General features: G+C 35.3%; 1 protein-coding gene across 1 annotated transcript in view; it reads left to right on the top strand.

The window, feature by feature from the left end:
• The window catches only part of LOC150095074 (WD repeat-containing protein 44), a 362406-nt gene that overhangs the window by 91865 nt on the left and 253383 nt on the right, over positions 1–17158 (top strand). The window contains exons 5-6 of the mRNA XM_090411421.1: positions 1337–1468; positions 3031–3255. Coding sequence (XP_090267547.1) covers positions 1337–1468; positions 3031–3255 — 357 coding nt within the window. The remainder of the gene's footprint in view (positions 1–1336; positions 1469–3030; positions 3256–17158) is intronic.

The raw sequence follows: 17158 nt of genomic DNA on the forward strand, positions 1-17158 counted from the left end.
ACCTCAGTTTATACATTTAGGAAAAGATGGAGAGACTACATCATAAGATGCTTGGGTTAGTGAGTTATTTACATTTGACATCATTTTGACACTGTATGGTCACTCCTGTACCCCATTGAGTTTCGGGAGTGAAGCTTTCTGCTAGAATTAATGGCAGAATCGCTGATGCCCCTTTCCACAAAGAATGAGTTTTAAAATCACAAACAGCCATACTCCTTGTGGGATTCAAACTTGCAGGCTCTCCATCCAAGGAACTTAGAGCAGATATGGTAACCACTTGGCCAACCAGGCCAGATCGTAAGATGAAATAACGTTAATTTGTATTTATACAGCAAATAATGGTAATTTGCTGTATAAATGTGTCGTATGAACCATTCCATAGCAGAACTTTCACATACGTTCTCACAATTCCTCCCACGATGATCTAGTTTTATGTTGAAGATTTAATGAATTTATAGCACTAGGAAAGGATTAAAAACCAACTTGAACGGGTTTTTGAAATGCATGTATATTTAGTCTTTCCCTAATATCAAGACCATAGGTTTCCTTTTAATTAAATTAGATGCAGTGTGTATAACATCCCCACGAGGCTCTACATGGGTAAAATATCATCATTATAAGCCTGTAGGATGTTTTCCCCATTCATATATGTTCCCCTTTTTTGTTTAGGACTAATGACTTTTCCAGTGAGAGAGCATCTCCTTGGCCATTTCCAGATTTTTTTTTACAAAACTTGACTAATGTTTCTGGAGGAAACATACATTGCATTCTATAATGTCATGCTTGTTAATATTCCACCAATACTAGATATAATTCTTTATAAAAAAAATTCATGATATTTTTCTAGTTATCGGTGAGTGAAAATAATCAGTCATAGACTTTCTGCTGCGCAAGTTATACTGATTCTTTTACGTTTCATCCAAATATCTTAATTTCTCTTAAGGAGTTATTTACTTATAAAGTATGTTTCAAGATCTCACTGTATTTTCTGTGAAGTAATTTTTATTGATTATATCATAAGATGAAATAATGTTAGCGGTGAGAACATATGTGGACAGTAGATGCCGTTAGTGTTGTTGTGGTTAGTTGTAGTTAGTGGAATGAGTGGTGGAGACAGAGTTGTAGAGTATGTACCCTCCCTCGATGAGTCTTTGGACTCCCTGGAGGTATGTAATAATAATATAGTAAAATAATGTACCATCATGTTCTCTTGTGCATCCCTTGATGGTAATGTACCATTTATTGAGTAAAAATTTGTTTTTACCTTGTAGGATGGGAGGGTGTAATAAGTGGCTAGAAGTGATTAATGGTGCAGTAGTCTTTCTCCTTATTGTAGCATGCTCCAGTTAGAGAAAAGCCTCAAGGTCTTCCTAGTCCTACTGCAGCTGTTGAAAGTTTAGCTCGAGAATTGGAATATTCCCTTGATATCTATAGTGCTATAAAAGGACAGTATGTTGTTAAACCTCAGGTAAATTTCTTTACTTCTGTAGTTAATTAAAATTTATTTTCAAATTTTATGTGCTAAATATCAATACAAGGGTGGTCTGAAAAGTTCTCGGCATCGACCATAGATGACAGCACCATCAGCAAGATTTTTTTTTTTCTTTTTTCTAAGTTGGTACATCTGTCATAAACATCCATTTGAAATTGCAAGTCATTCTATAAAGTAGTTCGTTTTATACAGCTGTCTGAAGCAAGAGTGTTGTCTGTATTCCTTGAAATGGATAAAATTGAGTATCGTGCAGTTAAAAAATTTTTTGTAAAAGAAGGTTTAACGCCAAAAGAAATTCATTCAAAGTTCATAAAACTTTATGGGCACTCTTCTCCTTTATTTTCGACAATTAAGAAATGGGCTGTGCCGAGTTACGTGAAGGACGTCCAAAAAGTGTAACAACACCAGAAATCATTGATCAAGTGCACGATATGGTATTGGATGACCGGCGAGTCAAAGTGCATAAAATTGCTGAGACTATAGGCATTTAAAAAGAACGTGTAGAATATATTTTGCATGAAGAATTGCAAATGAAAAAGCTTTGTGCAAGATGGGTGCTGCTCTTGCTCGCAGCAAATCAAAAATGCACTCACATGAAAATTTCTGAACAGTGCTTGGGGCATTTTAACAAGAATAACACTGATTTTGTGCATTGATTTATTGCTATGGATGAGACTTGCATTCACCATTACACACCAGAATCCAAACAGTGGACAGAAGCCGGTTGTTCAGCTCCAAAGAAGACAAAGTCGGTTCCATCAGCAAGAAAGGTCATGGCATCAGTGTTTTGGGATGCTAAAGGCATTTTGTTTATTAATTATCTTGAAAATGGCAAAACAATAACTGGGGAATATTCTGATCTTTTAACCAGACTAGATAAAAAAAATTCATGAGAAAAGACCCGGTTTGAAGTGAAAAAAACTCATCTTTCATCAGGGCAATGCACCTGCCCACAAAGGTGTTTTGGCAATGCGAAAATTAAGGGATCTGCACTATGAATTGTTGGAAAAATCCACCCTATTCCCCAGATTTGTTGGCTCTCTCTGACTTCTATCTCTTCCCAAAACTAAAACGCTTCCTCGCTTGTCAGAGTTTTTCTTCGAATCAGGAGATGATTGCAGCTATAGAAGGGTATTTTGCAGATCTTACTGAGAACCACTACAGGGATGAGATAATGGCCCTAGAGCATCCCTGGAATAAATGTATTAGTCTTAAGGGAGATTATGTTGAAAAATAAAAATATAAATTTGAAATTATAAATTTGTATTTTCATTGTTAGGCTGAGTACTTTTCAGACCACTCTCGTGTGTGTATAATATGCTGTATCAAAGCCTTATTAAAAGGAATAATAAATCTCCTTATCTCTGAAAGGCCTTAAGTGACTTGAAAAATTTCCATATTTGGTGTCTCCAGAGTACTTTCCAGATTATGTAAAAATAAATAACACCTGTTCCTGCCCCACCTTACTAATATACTAACTATAGGCTCTAGTTATTAGTTTTTTTCTTACGCTATTAAATTGAAATGTTTTCCTCTAGGATCGTGAACAAGACCGTGCTGAAGGACCCACCTCAGATCCATCTGGGCTGCATAATAAAAAGGAATCTTTAGAAAGGAACTCTCATAAATCTTCTTCAAATCAAGTTGCAGTACTTGAAAGTGTTAATTCAAAAAGCCAAACTAATAGTCCTGAAGATAATGTTCAACAGTTGAATATAATTATGAGGACTCGTTCAGATTCAGGAAGACCTCTTACTGACATGGCAAGTAGTGTTATGACAAAAACAATTATAATTTCTTATGATTGTTACTTTTACATGAAGGGTTCTAAGATGCAGTTTGTAATTATTATTTTAAATTATATTATTTATATTAATAATTAATTAAACAGCTTCAGAAAGAAATCACATTTGCTATAACAGTTGTGATTTCTTACTTCAGACTGTTCAATCCCAGGATTATCCTGTTGAGCTCAAAAGATTTCTCAAATGAAACCTCTAAATACATAGATTGCTGGAAAACATTTCGTTCCAAAATATTTGAATTAGAGCTTTACATGAAAAAAAGTTATTTTAGAATCGAAGGAGTAGCAAGTCACGGAGGTATTGTTCCAACTAGCAATTTCAAAAAAAAAAAAAAAAAATTGAATGGCAGATATAGACTTTACAGAAAGAAATGAACATGGTAGTTAGAATAATGTTTAGCACCAGGCTGATTGAACAAATATAGAGTACTACCTCTGGCTAACAAGCTGGGTTTGAATCCCTCTGGTGTGAGACCACTAACAACACTCTCCTTATAGGAGGCTGGAATGGTTAAAAGTTCCATATTTGGTGTCTTGAGCACTTTACAGATTATTATTATTATTATTATTATTATTACAAGAGACCACCAGGGAGTCAGTCTTACGATGGAGGCCACATCATATGTGACATTCCAGTCATGTAATACTCTATGAGAGAAACATCTAGCTCTCATCCCTTTCTTGACTGCATTCATTCTCAACTTTCATGGTTGTTCAATCGCCACTCTCCATTAAAATAAAAAACTCCATTTACTGGTATCCTGTATGACCTTTCAAAAGTTTCTGATTCTCATATAATCCCTCTTTCTCCTATCTGCAGTCCACAAGTTCTCAATCTCACCTCATAACCTACATTCCACAGTAACCAGATCATCTTTAATCACTCTCCTTTGCATCCTCTACACCGTATCTGCATCACCTCGAAAAATAGGAGACTAGCTTTGTGCATAGTATTCCAGATGATGTATTATCAAAGCCCTGTATAGAGGCAATAGAATGTATTTTTTCTTATGTGTGAGCATTCATTTCAGCAATCTCCTGCATTATATTCACAATATTTGCTATGTGACCTTCAACTATAGCTTTCTCCTCATCATCAGTTTCTTGATATGCACCCTCAAGATGTTCAGGTTTTTAAACTACATGTTTAAATTTACATTATTATTAATCTCCAGTTTTTTTGCTTCTAAGGCACTTTTGACTGAATCAATTCACCTAGATCTTTGGTCTTCTCTGGATCTCTTTCCTGCCATCTTGGCATCAAACGCCTGTTTTGCAAACCTTTCCCATTCTGTTTACGTGACCATACCACTTAAAATATCATGTACACAGAATGTTAATGTCAAATTCCTTTCTGATATCTTCATTTCTAATATGATTCTACCATTGATACCATCTGGGATATGTTGAATCTGAGAGAGAGAGAGGTTTTTACATCATTATCATCAATTTCCTGATGTGTACCCTCAAGGAATGTTCATACTGCTATCACAAGACTACATGAGTTAACATTATTATTAAACTCTTATCCACAGTTTTCTCTAAATCAGTCTATTACTTGTTACCACTCCAATATGGTCGTATTTAACATTTCATGCTTCTAAGGCACTTCTGACTGAATTAATCCACCTGGACCTTCGTCTTCCTTTAGGTCTCTTACCTGCCATCTTGGCATCAAATGCCTGTTTTGCTAACCTTTCCTCGCCCATTCTATTTAAGTGGCCATACCATCTTAAATTAGCTCTTCTTACACATTCTTGAATGCTAATAGTGTCAAGTTCCTTTCTAACATCTTCATTTTTGATATGATTCTGCCATTAATGCAGTCTGTTCTCTCCACTAATTTTTCTCAGAAAACCCTCATATCTGTGGGTTATGAAGTCTTGGATAAGTTCTTTATTTCTAACCCAACTCTCAGATTCATAACTTAAAACTGGTTTGAACATCATCTTGTATACTACTAGTTGGGTGTTTTGGCTAATTTCTCTCTTATTCCATGTAAATTTATTCAGCTGGCTACTCACCATACCATCATCATCATCATCAAATTCCTGCCATGTACCCTCAAGGGGTGTACAGGATATGACAGTACTACATGAAAAAATTACATCATTACTAACTTCCTATCTACAACTTTCCTCCAAATCAGTCTGTTACATATCAAGACTCCAACATTATCAGATCTTATATTTCTATCGTCTAAGGCACTTTGTACCGTATCAATCCACCTATATCTTGGTCTTCCTCTGGGTCGTTTTGCTGCCAACCTGGAAGAGAACACTTCTTTTGCTAATCTTGCTTCGCCCATTCTGTTTAAGTGACCATACCACCTGAGATTAGCTCTGCTAACGCATTCCTGGATGCTGACAATGTCAAGTTCTTTCCTAATATCCTCATTTTTAATATGATACTGCCATTGATGCCATCTGTTCACGCCTCTAATCTTTCTCAGGACTCTCATATCTGCAGTCTCTAGTCTTTGGTCAAGTGTTTTACTTCTGACCCAGCTTTCAGATCCATAAGTTAAAACTGGTTTGAACACTGTCTTGTATATAGCTAATTTAGTGTTCCAACTAATTTCTCTCTTATTCCATATGAATTTATTCAATTGACTTCCTACCATACCAGCTTTGCTGATTCTGTTGTCTATTTCTATATTTAATTTACCATCTTCAGTAAAAATCGTGCCTAAGTAGCTGAAAGGTTTTATTTGTTCCACAGGTTCTCCATTCACAACACAGTTGACATTTTCAATGATTCTGCCTATTTTCATTGTCTTTGTCTTTTTATTGCTGACCTTCATACCATATCTATTACAACAGCTATTCAATTTAGTCAGAGAATCTTGCAGACTTGTAGCAGATTTATTTAGAAGTATAACATCATCCGCATAAAGCAAAGAGCTGATGTTAACATCTCCAATTTTGATATCAGGTTTAATACCACATTCCTTCATAATGTGATCCATATAGATAACGAATAACAGAGGGGATAATGTACATCCTTGTCTCACACCAGATTTAACATTAAACCATCTTCCTGTACTTCCTTCAATTCTAACTGCTGACTTACAACTCAAATAAAGACTAAGTATTGCTTGATATAATGCCCCATCGACACCATATAACTGCAGCGTATTGAATAGCTTCTCTCTTGGCACTTTGTCATATGCCTTTTCCAAATCGACAAAACTTAAATACAGATCTTTGTTATATTCCCATGCTTTCTCGACTATTTGTCGTAAAGTGAAGATCTGATCCTGACAGCCTCTATTTGGCCTGAATCCAGCTTGTTCTTCACCAAGCTTTTCTTCCACAATTCTTCTCAACCGTTTCTCAAGTATGCTTGCATAGATCTTGCCAGGAACACTCAGTAGGGAAATACCTCTGTAATTCTCACATTCAGTTTTATTTCCCTTTTTATATATGGGTACTATGAGAGCTCTACTCCAATCATCGGGAATTCGTCCCTCTGTCCAGGCTTTCTGAACTATGCAGTGCAGCCACTGTAAGACTTTTATACCACCATACTTCAGCATTTCTGGTCGAATATCATCTACTCCTGCTGCCTTTCCACATTTCAAGCCTTTGATGGCTTTTTCTACTTCAAGTATGGATATGTATTCCTGACTGCATGCCTGGTCAGTGTTTTTTATCACTGTGCTGTCATCACTGCTTGTTTCATTTAGCAGTTTTTCAAAGTAATTACTCCATACTTCAAGGATATCTTTTTCTCCTGTTTTCATGCCTTTATCATCTCAACTCCTTTTACAACACTCTTTCCTCCATTCCTAAGCTTCTTCAACAACCTCCAGAATATTTTGCCACCTTCTTGATATTTATTTTCAATATTCTTGCCAAAGTCCTCCCATGACTTTTGTTTAGCTAGTTTTACACACTGTTTAGCTTTCTTACATTTGTCTCTGTATTCTGTAAAAGTAAAAGCTGACTTATTTGCCAGGAACTTTTGATATGCTTTCTTCTTTTCCTTCACTGCCTCTTTAACTTCCTGTGTCCACCAGGGAGTTCTGATTTTTTTATCCTTGCACACAACCTCACCACATGCCTCTCTGGCAGAATCAATCAATGTTTTCTTCAGAGTTTGCCACTGAATCTCCAAGGTTTGATTCCTGTTCTCAAACTCTTTCATTTTCTTTTCAATAATCTTTCTGTATTTTAGTCTACAGTTCACATCTGAGAGCTGCTCAACTTTTATTCGCTTTAAAACTTTCTTACATGTTATTCTTTTCAATATGAAATTCAATTTTATCTTGCTCAAGACTAAATAGTGATCACTTCCAATTTCAAATCCTCTGTACACTCTGGTGTCCTGCACCAGGGAGAAAACATGACTATCAACAATAACATAGTCAATGAGACTTTTCTTATTCCTAGCCTCTTCTCTCCATCTGAATTTGTGCACATTTTTATGTTGGAACATGGTGTTAGTAATAACCAGTCCATGTCCTGAGCAGAAATCCAACAGATATTTGCCATTATTATTAGCTTTGCTCTTTTCTCCAAATTTTCCCAAAATATTTTTGTATGTCTCACAATCATTTCCTACTCTGCTATTTAGATCCCCAACAAGGACCAACTTTTCCTTTTTCATTGTGTCAGTTGCTTTTTCTAAAGCCTCAAAAAATTCATCCACTTCTACCTTAGTAGAACCTTCTGTGGGACCATAGGCACAAATAAGTCTCATTGTCGAGTTCCCCATTCTCATGTTTGCCCACATTACTCTACTTGAGACTGACTGCCATTCAAGAAGATTAGCCTCGTATTTTGTGTTGAATACTATGGCTACTCCTTCTTTTCCTTGATTGTCATTGTCTGAATATAACATTTTGTATTTATTGCTCAGAAAGATCTCACCAGTTTTTGTCTTTTTTGTTTCAGTCACCCCTATTATATCGATCTGGTACTTATCTAATTCCTCAGCTAGCTCCATTTCTTTGCCATTCAGGCTTCTTACGTTGATAGTACCGATCTTTAACTCTGGTGATGTTGAGTTGGGGTTTTCACCATTCCAGCTTTGCTTATTCTGTTGTTTCCAGATTTAACTTGCCATCTTCACTAAAAACTATTCCTAAATAGATGAAATATTTTACTTCTATTGACTCTTCATTCAGAATGCAGTCAGTGTGTGTATTCATTATTTCGGCCTATTTTTTATAGCTATTATTCAATTTAGTTAGAAAATTCTGGAGACTTGCACTAGATGTGTTTAGGAGTACATCATCTGCATAATGCAAAGAGCTAAGTTTGATATTCCAATTTTAACATCAGGCCTAATACCAATTTCTTTCATAATGTGATCCATATAGATGATGAATAAGAGTGGAGCATCCTTGTCTTACCACTGATTTTACATAAAACCATCTTTTATATCCTCCAGTTCTAACTGTTGACTTACAACTTAAATACAGACTGTGTATTTCTCCATATAATGTTTCATTCATCGCATGTGACTGTAGTGGTTTGAAAAGCTTTTCTCTGCTCACCCTGTAATAGTATGCTTTTTTCAAATCTACATAATTTAAGTATCGATCCATGTCATATTTCCGTGAATTCTCAACTATTTGTCTTAAAGTGAAAATCTGATCTTGACAACCTCTATTTGGCCCACACTCAGCTTGTTCTCCAAGTTTTTGTACCACGACTTTTCTTATCCTCTTTTTAAGGATGCTTGCATAAGTTTTACCTTGAGCATTTAGTAGAGCAATTCCTCTGCAGTTCTCACATCAGCTTTATTTTTTTTTTATAGATGGAACTATGAGAACTCTACTCCAATCATCTGGAATTCCACCTTCTAACCATGCCTCTGATTATGCAGTGCAATCACTACAAAACTTTCATACCTCCATGTTTGAGTATTTCTCTTCGATTATCATCTCCAGATACCTTTCCATATTTCAAGTATTTGATGGCTTTTTCTACATCAAATATTAATATGTACTCTTGTTTACATCCTCTTGCAAATTTTCTGCTACAGGTTTGTCACTGCTTGTTTTATTTAAGTTTTTCAAAATAATTACTCCAGACATCCAGGATATCCTTATCTTCATTTTTCATGTCACCTTTGTCAACTTTAATTCCTTTTATAGTATTCTTTCCTCCATTTCTAAGCTTTTTTTCAGTAGCCTCCAGAACATTTTGTCACTTTCCTGATATTTATTTTCCATATTCTTACCAAAGTCTTCCTATGACTTTTGTTTAGCTACTTTTACACATAGCTTATCTCTGTTATAGTTTTCTCTGTATTCTTTTAGGACATCTGCCGACTTATATGCTAGGAACTTTTTGGTTTGCTTTCTTATTTTTATATTTTGCAGACAATTTCACCACATACCCTCCTTCATTGAATTAGTCAATGTCGTCTTCAGTTTTCCACTGATATTCTAAGGTTTGGTTCATGGTTTCAAACTGCTTCAAATTTTCTTCAACGGTTGTATAGTCAGAGTCTACGGTTTATCTGTAAAAGCTGCTCAACTTTAATTTTTTTTAAAACTTTCTTACATACTGTTCTTTTCAATGTAATATCTATTTTTATTCTGCATAGCACTAAGTAATGGTCACTTCCATTTCAATTGCTCTGTACATTCTTGTATCTTGAACCAGCATGAAGATATCGCTATCAACAATGACATAGTCAATGAGGCTTTTCTTATTTCTTCTCTCCATGTAAACTTGTGGACATATTTATGTTGGAACATGGTGTTAGCAATGATTAGTCCATATCTTGCAAAGAAATTCAGCAGATACTTACCATTATTATTATCTTTGTCCTTCTCTCCAAATTTTCTCCCAAAACGTTCCTGTATGCCTGGTAGGATTCATTTCCTACTCTGCTGTTTAGATTTCCAACGAGGACCACTTCCCTTCCCCCCTCCCTTTTTTTTATATTGGGTGCCAGTTCTAATGACTCAAAAAATTCTTCTTTCTTAGAAGAGCCTTCTGTGGGACCATAGACAAAGAGTGTGCCCACATCACTAGTTGAAGATGCTTTACAATCAAGAAGTTTATCTTCATGTTTGGTGTTGAGAGCTATCAATACTCCTTTTTTCCCTTTAACATTATTGCCTGAATATAACATCCTATACTTATTTAGTAAGATCTCACTTTTTTTTTTAATCTTCTATCTTTCAGTGATGCCAATTATGTCCACGTGTTACTTTTCCAATTCTTCTGAAGGTTTGATTTCCTTTCCATTAATACTCCTTATATTGATGGTTTCTATCTTCAGTTCTTCTGACATTGGGTTTGTTGTTGTTCTTTTTCTAGATGTCAAGTTGGAGCTTGTTCCAGTAGCTGACTTTTCATTGTTTGCCCTGGTTTGGGAGGGGGGGGACTTGTTTAACCAAGCATGCTCTAGCCATGATGAAATCTCAGGTAGTACTGTCATATGTATTTGTGGTTTAAGCCAGTAGAGTACAACTTGGTCAGCTAAGTCATCCCAAATTGCCAGCCAAAGCTGAGGATTGGACATTAGGTCAGAAACCCATTCAGTTCTCTGTATTCCTGAAAAGCTATGTGGAAGCCTCCTCCTAGTTATTTGCTTTGACCCTTTAGTGACTACCTACTAAAATCCTAGATCTCTAACCTGGTCGGTTTCTTCTAGCATAATCCTTCTAATATGCCACTGGATATCTCATTACATCTAAGTGCATAACTTTGCATTTATTGACATTGAACTGCTAGCTGCTTTCACAGGCCCACAATTCCAGCTTATTCAAATCATTCTACAAGTACTGCATGTCAGTTTCATTCCTGATTACCCATCCTATTATCCAAACTAGTAATTTATAATCCAATCCTTTATCCTGTAGTTTGTGTGACAGCCTTCCAAGCTATATCCTGTTGAAAGCTCTAGCAAATTTCAAAAGTATCATGGTGTATCCATTCTGCTTGTCTGACTCAGCTGTGACATTATAACCTCTTATCAGCTCTTCCAAAATTTTTACCACCACCACTCCAGAAACACCAGTAGGTTAGTAGTTAGACACATCGTTCTGACTGCCCCTGTGAAATCCTTCTGTTCTGAAGTTCAAATTATACAGCCTCATCAAAGGAACAGTATTTGCACTTTTAGCAGAATGGGCAATCATTATTTGTACAAGCTCTTCATCTGTCACCCGCATACCATTCACATTGACAAAAGTTTTCACATTCACTTGCAACATAATGACAGAATTGTTTTGGGTTTTCTTTAGTTGCACAACCAGTTTCTTTTCACTTGTCTTTCTCATACTTTTCATGTTTTTTATGTAAAAATAAAATGAAAATATATAAAAATAAATAAAGAACACCTTTTCCTACCTAACTTACAAATGTACTAACTATAGACTCCTAGTTTTGGGTGTCATAAAAAAATTCAAAGATAATAACGACAAAATTATCTATGTTGGATTATTTGAGTTGTGCACATTTAAAAAATGAAAAGTTCATATGGAACACTTTCTACACAAATTGTTGATGTTATTAAACTGAATTTTATTTGATTTTTTCAACAGTTTTACAGTAAATCGGGCAGAAATACTCTGACATGAATGGATGCTCATTGCAAAAATGCTTTGTTTTTTCAGAATGCACTTAACATTTTCTTATTCCATTCACAAATAATACTGTCAAAGTTCATGGAGGCACAAATATCTAATGAAATTATAGGTTATAAACATATATTCAAAACAATAATTGTTGTACTTTCTGCCACCACTCCTGCCAAAATATTAAACTAAAAACTGCACATTTTTTATTTTATTTTTGTTTTCCATATTTATACCAAGTGCTATTTTCATGCAGAATTTCAACCACAAACTGAATGTTTGAATATAAAAATATTTATCCAGAAGTGGAGAAATACAAGACCTGTAGATAGTTTCTGGTATTGAGATCACATGTTTTAAAATAATCAATGAGTTTAATAAAATATAACCCTACAAGTTTCCTAAGTCACCGTCAGGAATATTAGCAAAAGTTGTTTTTCAGAAAAGAGACTAGAAACAATTAATTACACATATTAGATGTTATTAGAACTTCACAGTTGATACATATAAATAAATAATCAGAATGAAATCGTTAAATTAATTACTGTATACGTGTTGGAACAATGATAGTTGCTGTTGTCGTGTTCTGTATCGTCATGTATATTGTATCCTATGCCACAGCATTTAGATTTTTAATGAAAACAGGCCAAACTTGGTGTGTGTGTGTGTGTTTTGTGTAATTAAATTTTGAACAAACCTCCCTACATGTAGGAATATATTGATTGGGTTCGAGGCTATGAAGCTCCTATAAGACCAATGATTTTTGGTGATTTATTGGGTGTTTTCTTAGAATAATTAGCATATCTTTAGTATTTAAAATGAAAAGCCAAACGGCTAGTTTTCTGGCAACTTAATAGAAATTAAGCGGATAAAAATCCTATGTTGTTATATAGCCAGTAAATGAAACTCCAGATCGAGAACTACGATCTATATGAGTTTCAATGCCGAAAAACTGTCGGCGAAGGCAATTCGAAGCAAAGGTGGAGCAAGCTCCCTCACTATTCTTGATATTCTCTCATAATGTAAAACACAGCTCCTAGGAGATGTAATGCTGTCATTACATTATGAGGAGAGGTCACTACCCAGACCAGTTTCAACCTTTTTTTGAGGTCTCATCAGTGAGTAGGTAGACCTGGAAGATATCAAAGCTTAGTGAAACCGGTCTGGGTAGTGACCTCTCCTCATAATGTAATGACAGTATTACATCTCCTAGGAGCTGTGTTTTTACATTATGAGAGAATATCAAAAATAGTGAGGGAGCTTGCTCCACCTTTGCTTCGAATTGCCTTCGCCGATAGTTTTTCGGCATTGAAACTCATATAGATCGTAGTTCTTGATCTGGAGTTTCATTCACAGGCTATATAACAACATGGGAATTTTTTCCGCTTAATTTATATCTTTAGTATATTATTATAGTTTTCTAGTGTATTTATTGTAGTAGTGCATTTAGTAACAATTGTAGAAATATTGTTAGTTTTTAGTAGTCTAAAGAATGCTGTGAAAAACTCACCACAGCAGGGTAATGTGTAAAGCATAAGTTAAAGTAGTTACTACCAAGGAGAAACTTTGTCTAGATGAGTAGAAATATTGCAGAGGGATGATAATCGAGGATAATATAATTTCCCAATAAAAAAAATTATCAGAAAATCAACCAGAGGATTGGAAAAAGTAGAAAAATGTTTAAGAAAACTTAGACAGGATCAGAAAAAGATCAGAACAAGAAGAGGGAGGAATGCACTGAACTTGTTAATAATAATTATAATAATAACAACAACAACAAGGTAAGTCAATTAAAATCTAAGAAAAAATAGAAGTGATATAGTATGGGGATTCAATCACAAAATTTGTGCCTGTCAATGGAGTTACTACTTCTAGCTTATTGCAGGTGAAAATTAAAGACTCAACAAATGGAACAGGAAAGCAAAGCAACAGAGATGACAGTTCTTGTTGAAGCTAATGATTTGAGTAGTCATGACAGTTACAGTATGAGAGAGGATATGTTGGAAGAAGCAAGAAAGAAAAGTGAGGGAGTAAAAATTGTAGCTTTGCTACCTGAGGCGAGTTAAATAGGACTATAATAGTAAATGATATAGTAAATGATTCAATGAGCAGGCTGTGTAGGAGAAATGGATGTGAATTTTTAGATATGTGGAGTGCATTTGATGACAGAAAAAACTTGTGTAAGAGGGATGACCTGCACATGAATGGATTTGGCAACAAGAGCCTGGAAAAATTACATATTGGAATGAGACCTAATGCAGGGATTCAGGGAAACTAGATCATATTCAGCATATTAAGGCTTAAGTGCTGGGAGGACAATATGTTGCAGGTTTAATGGAATGTTTATGGCACTAGAAAAGGATTAAAAACTAATTTTAATGTTTCCAGTATTTTGTCTATCACTGAGATATCTTCAGGGATTACAAATAACACTTGTAACACACACACACACACACACACACACACACACACAAGCACAAAGACAACACAATACTAATGAAACGCATGGGTGACTCTAAAGTCCTATCTAGGTGGTACACCCTCTATGGGCATCTGTAGGTGGTCTAGGATGTAAAGTGGGACCTCTGACGATTATTATTTCCCAAATTTTGGGAAGGTTTATGCATCCACTTTTATTTTGATGCATGAAACTTCCCAAAATTTGGGAAACAATAATTGTCAGAGGTCCCACTTTACATCCTAGACCATCCACAAACACCCATAGAGGATGCACCACCTAAATAGAACTTTTTTAGTCATTTAGTATTGTGTGTGTGTACAAGTGTTATTTGTAATCCCTGAAGACATCTCAGTGACTGAGATGAAATTTTGGAAGCATTAAAATTAGTTTTTAATCCTTTCCTAGTGCTATAAATTCATTAAATCTTCAACATAAAACTAGATCATCGTGGGAGGAATGGTGAGAACGTATATGAAAGTTCAGCTATGGTTTTGCATCTGGCAAAGGAGTGGAAATGTATGCTTTGTGTTTGGATCTTTTGAGCATCTGGGAAGGGAAAATAGAAAGTTGTACAACAAGGCCAAGCAGATTGCATATTTAAGTATGAGATAAGGTCATGACTCTTCTATCTTCATTAGAAAATTGGATGCCATTACCATGTTAGTCACCTTGAAATCAGACCATAAGAAATGTGGTCAAGAGCTTCAAGGGTCCGGGGGGGAGGTGTGGTCGAACCCCCCCCCCCAATCATCTCAACAATCTGAAGGAATTATAATTTACAGTGACTCCTCAAGATCAGCTATGAAGGCAATCAAAAATTTCAATACTGAGCTCACACAAGACATCCATAAACTCTTATAATCAACTAAAGTGTTTAGGAAGAAGTTGCATTTTACAATGGATTCCTGTTCATGTAGGCATTGATTACAATGAAGCAGCTGATAAATTAGCAAAAGAGGCCAGAGAACTCAACCAAGAAACTCACATGATAACTCTTGCTGATGCCAATGCACTAGCAAAAGCTAAACTACTTCCACTGAAATCAGTGATACAACATTTCCCGAAATCAGTGCTGACAGAAAGACCTCCACCACGATAGCAAGACTACGAACAGGACATTATAGAGGAATGAAGATCAATACAGATGATATGAGAACATATAGAAACTGCAACAACTGCCCCAATACTGAACTGACACCCACTCACATCTTTACCTGTCCAGCAATTACAGCAGCCTTACAAGAAATAGATCCTAATCCTGAACAACAGTCTATACAAACAAAATCATCATTACATTGCCAAAGCAGTACAAGGAGCACACGGAAACATCTAAGACTTTTCAAAGGACAAGACAACAACAACAAAAGATGAGGTCATATTTTAATTTTATTTTTTAAGTGTTTTACGTCTATACACAAATGCCAGAAGCATCAGGAACAAAGGGATTGAGTTCGTTGCTTGATTGAATATGTTGTGACATAAGATTATTGATATTAGTGAAATCTGGTTATCAGAACCAGAAGTTATAACTGGGATCAAGTGTGAAGGGTATATTTTTAGGAATGATATAAGAGATAGGATATGAGAGGTGTTCTACTAATGATATCACATAACTTGAGTCTAGATAGGATAGAAACATATGAATGCAATAGTGGTAATAATGTCCCATATAGCTGTGAGTTTGAGGCTATCTAATGTGAAGTGGAGGTGAAGGTTAACAGGATGAAATGTATGGTGGGTGTTCCAGTGCAGTTGCTGGAGAAGATGAAATGCATTGCCAAATTACTCTGATGGGTAATAAATGAGTAAACATTATGGGTAACTTTAATTATCCAAATGTTGATTAGGTAGAAGAGAAATCTTGTGATAAGAATGAAGTTGTATTATTGAGTTGTTGTAAAATAACTTTCTGAAGCAGCATGTGAAAGAAGGAACTTAGGTGAAAGAGTGTTAAATTTGATTAGTGTCATGTAGGATATGGTTATGTATAAAAAGGCTTAGATGTCATTGATGATTCGTAATGTTTTATAGTATAAGCAATACCGAGAGAGAGAGAAAAAATATGGATTTATTAAACTAACTAATATTTTGCTGACTTTCTAACCAGCATCATCAGGGCACAGTTATAATTGTGACTGGCACACAGCACTAAACTATGTAAATCCAGAAAACCATTGAAATTGTAACTGACAACAGAACTAATTTGTTCTTACATGGCACCCTCTGTGGGTCAGATAACCATAAAATTAATTTAGAGAAGTCAGGCTATAAGGTCATAAAATGACAGTCTCTCAGATCTTTGGTAAATTAATGCAACAATTCTTCTTGAGGTTAGGAGAGTGCTTCATAGCTTTTGCTAATGCTAAAAATAGCCTCTCAGAACTATAACATCTTCTGTATAATAAAGATGTTTTCTCCATCTGATACTATGTAAAGGAGTATCCAGAGCATGGTCTGCCAATCCCGACTTGTCATACATATGTAATTTTTGTGTTCTTCAAGATGGATGTTAACTGATCTATCATCTGTACAAAGTAGGCCAAACTGCAGGCACATGGAACTTTAGATACTCTGAGATGTTCAAGAGGATGTTGTCAATCTTTAGAGAACATATGAAGGTAAATGGAGTGGCATGGAGATCTTATTTGCAGAGAAATTTTTTTGTACCCCTTAACATATGTGATGGAAATGGTTTTGCTGTGATCCTATGTGTTGGGAGGATGGGGGAGGGGGTGCGTGCGTGCAATATTTTATATGTTTTATATTTATTAGTGAGTTTAATAAATATTTTTTCTCTCTTCATGTTGTTTTGTTATTGTTATTTCGTAATGTTTTTATGTTATACATAAAACATTA

This window comes from Typopeltis vanoorti, chromosome 21, assembly GCF_054136105.1.
Source record: "Typopeltis vanoorti isolate ZY-2024b chromosome 21, IOZ_Tvanoo_1.0, whole genome shotgun sequence".
NCBI lineage: Eukaryota > Metazoa > Arthropoda > Arachnida > Uropygi > Thelyphonidae > Typopeltis > Typopeltis vanoorti.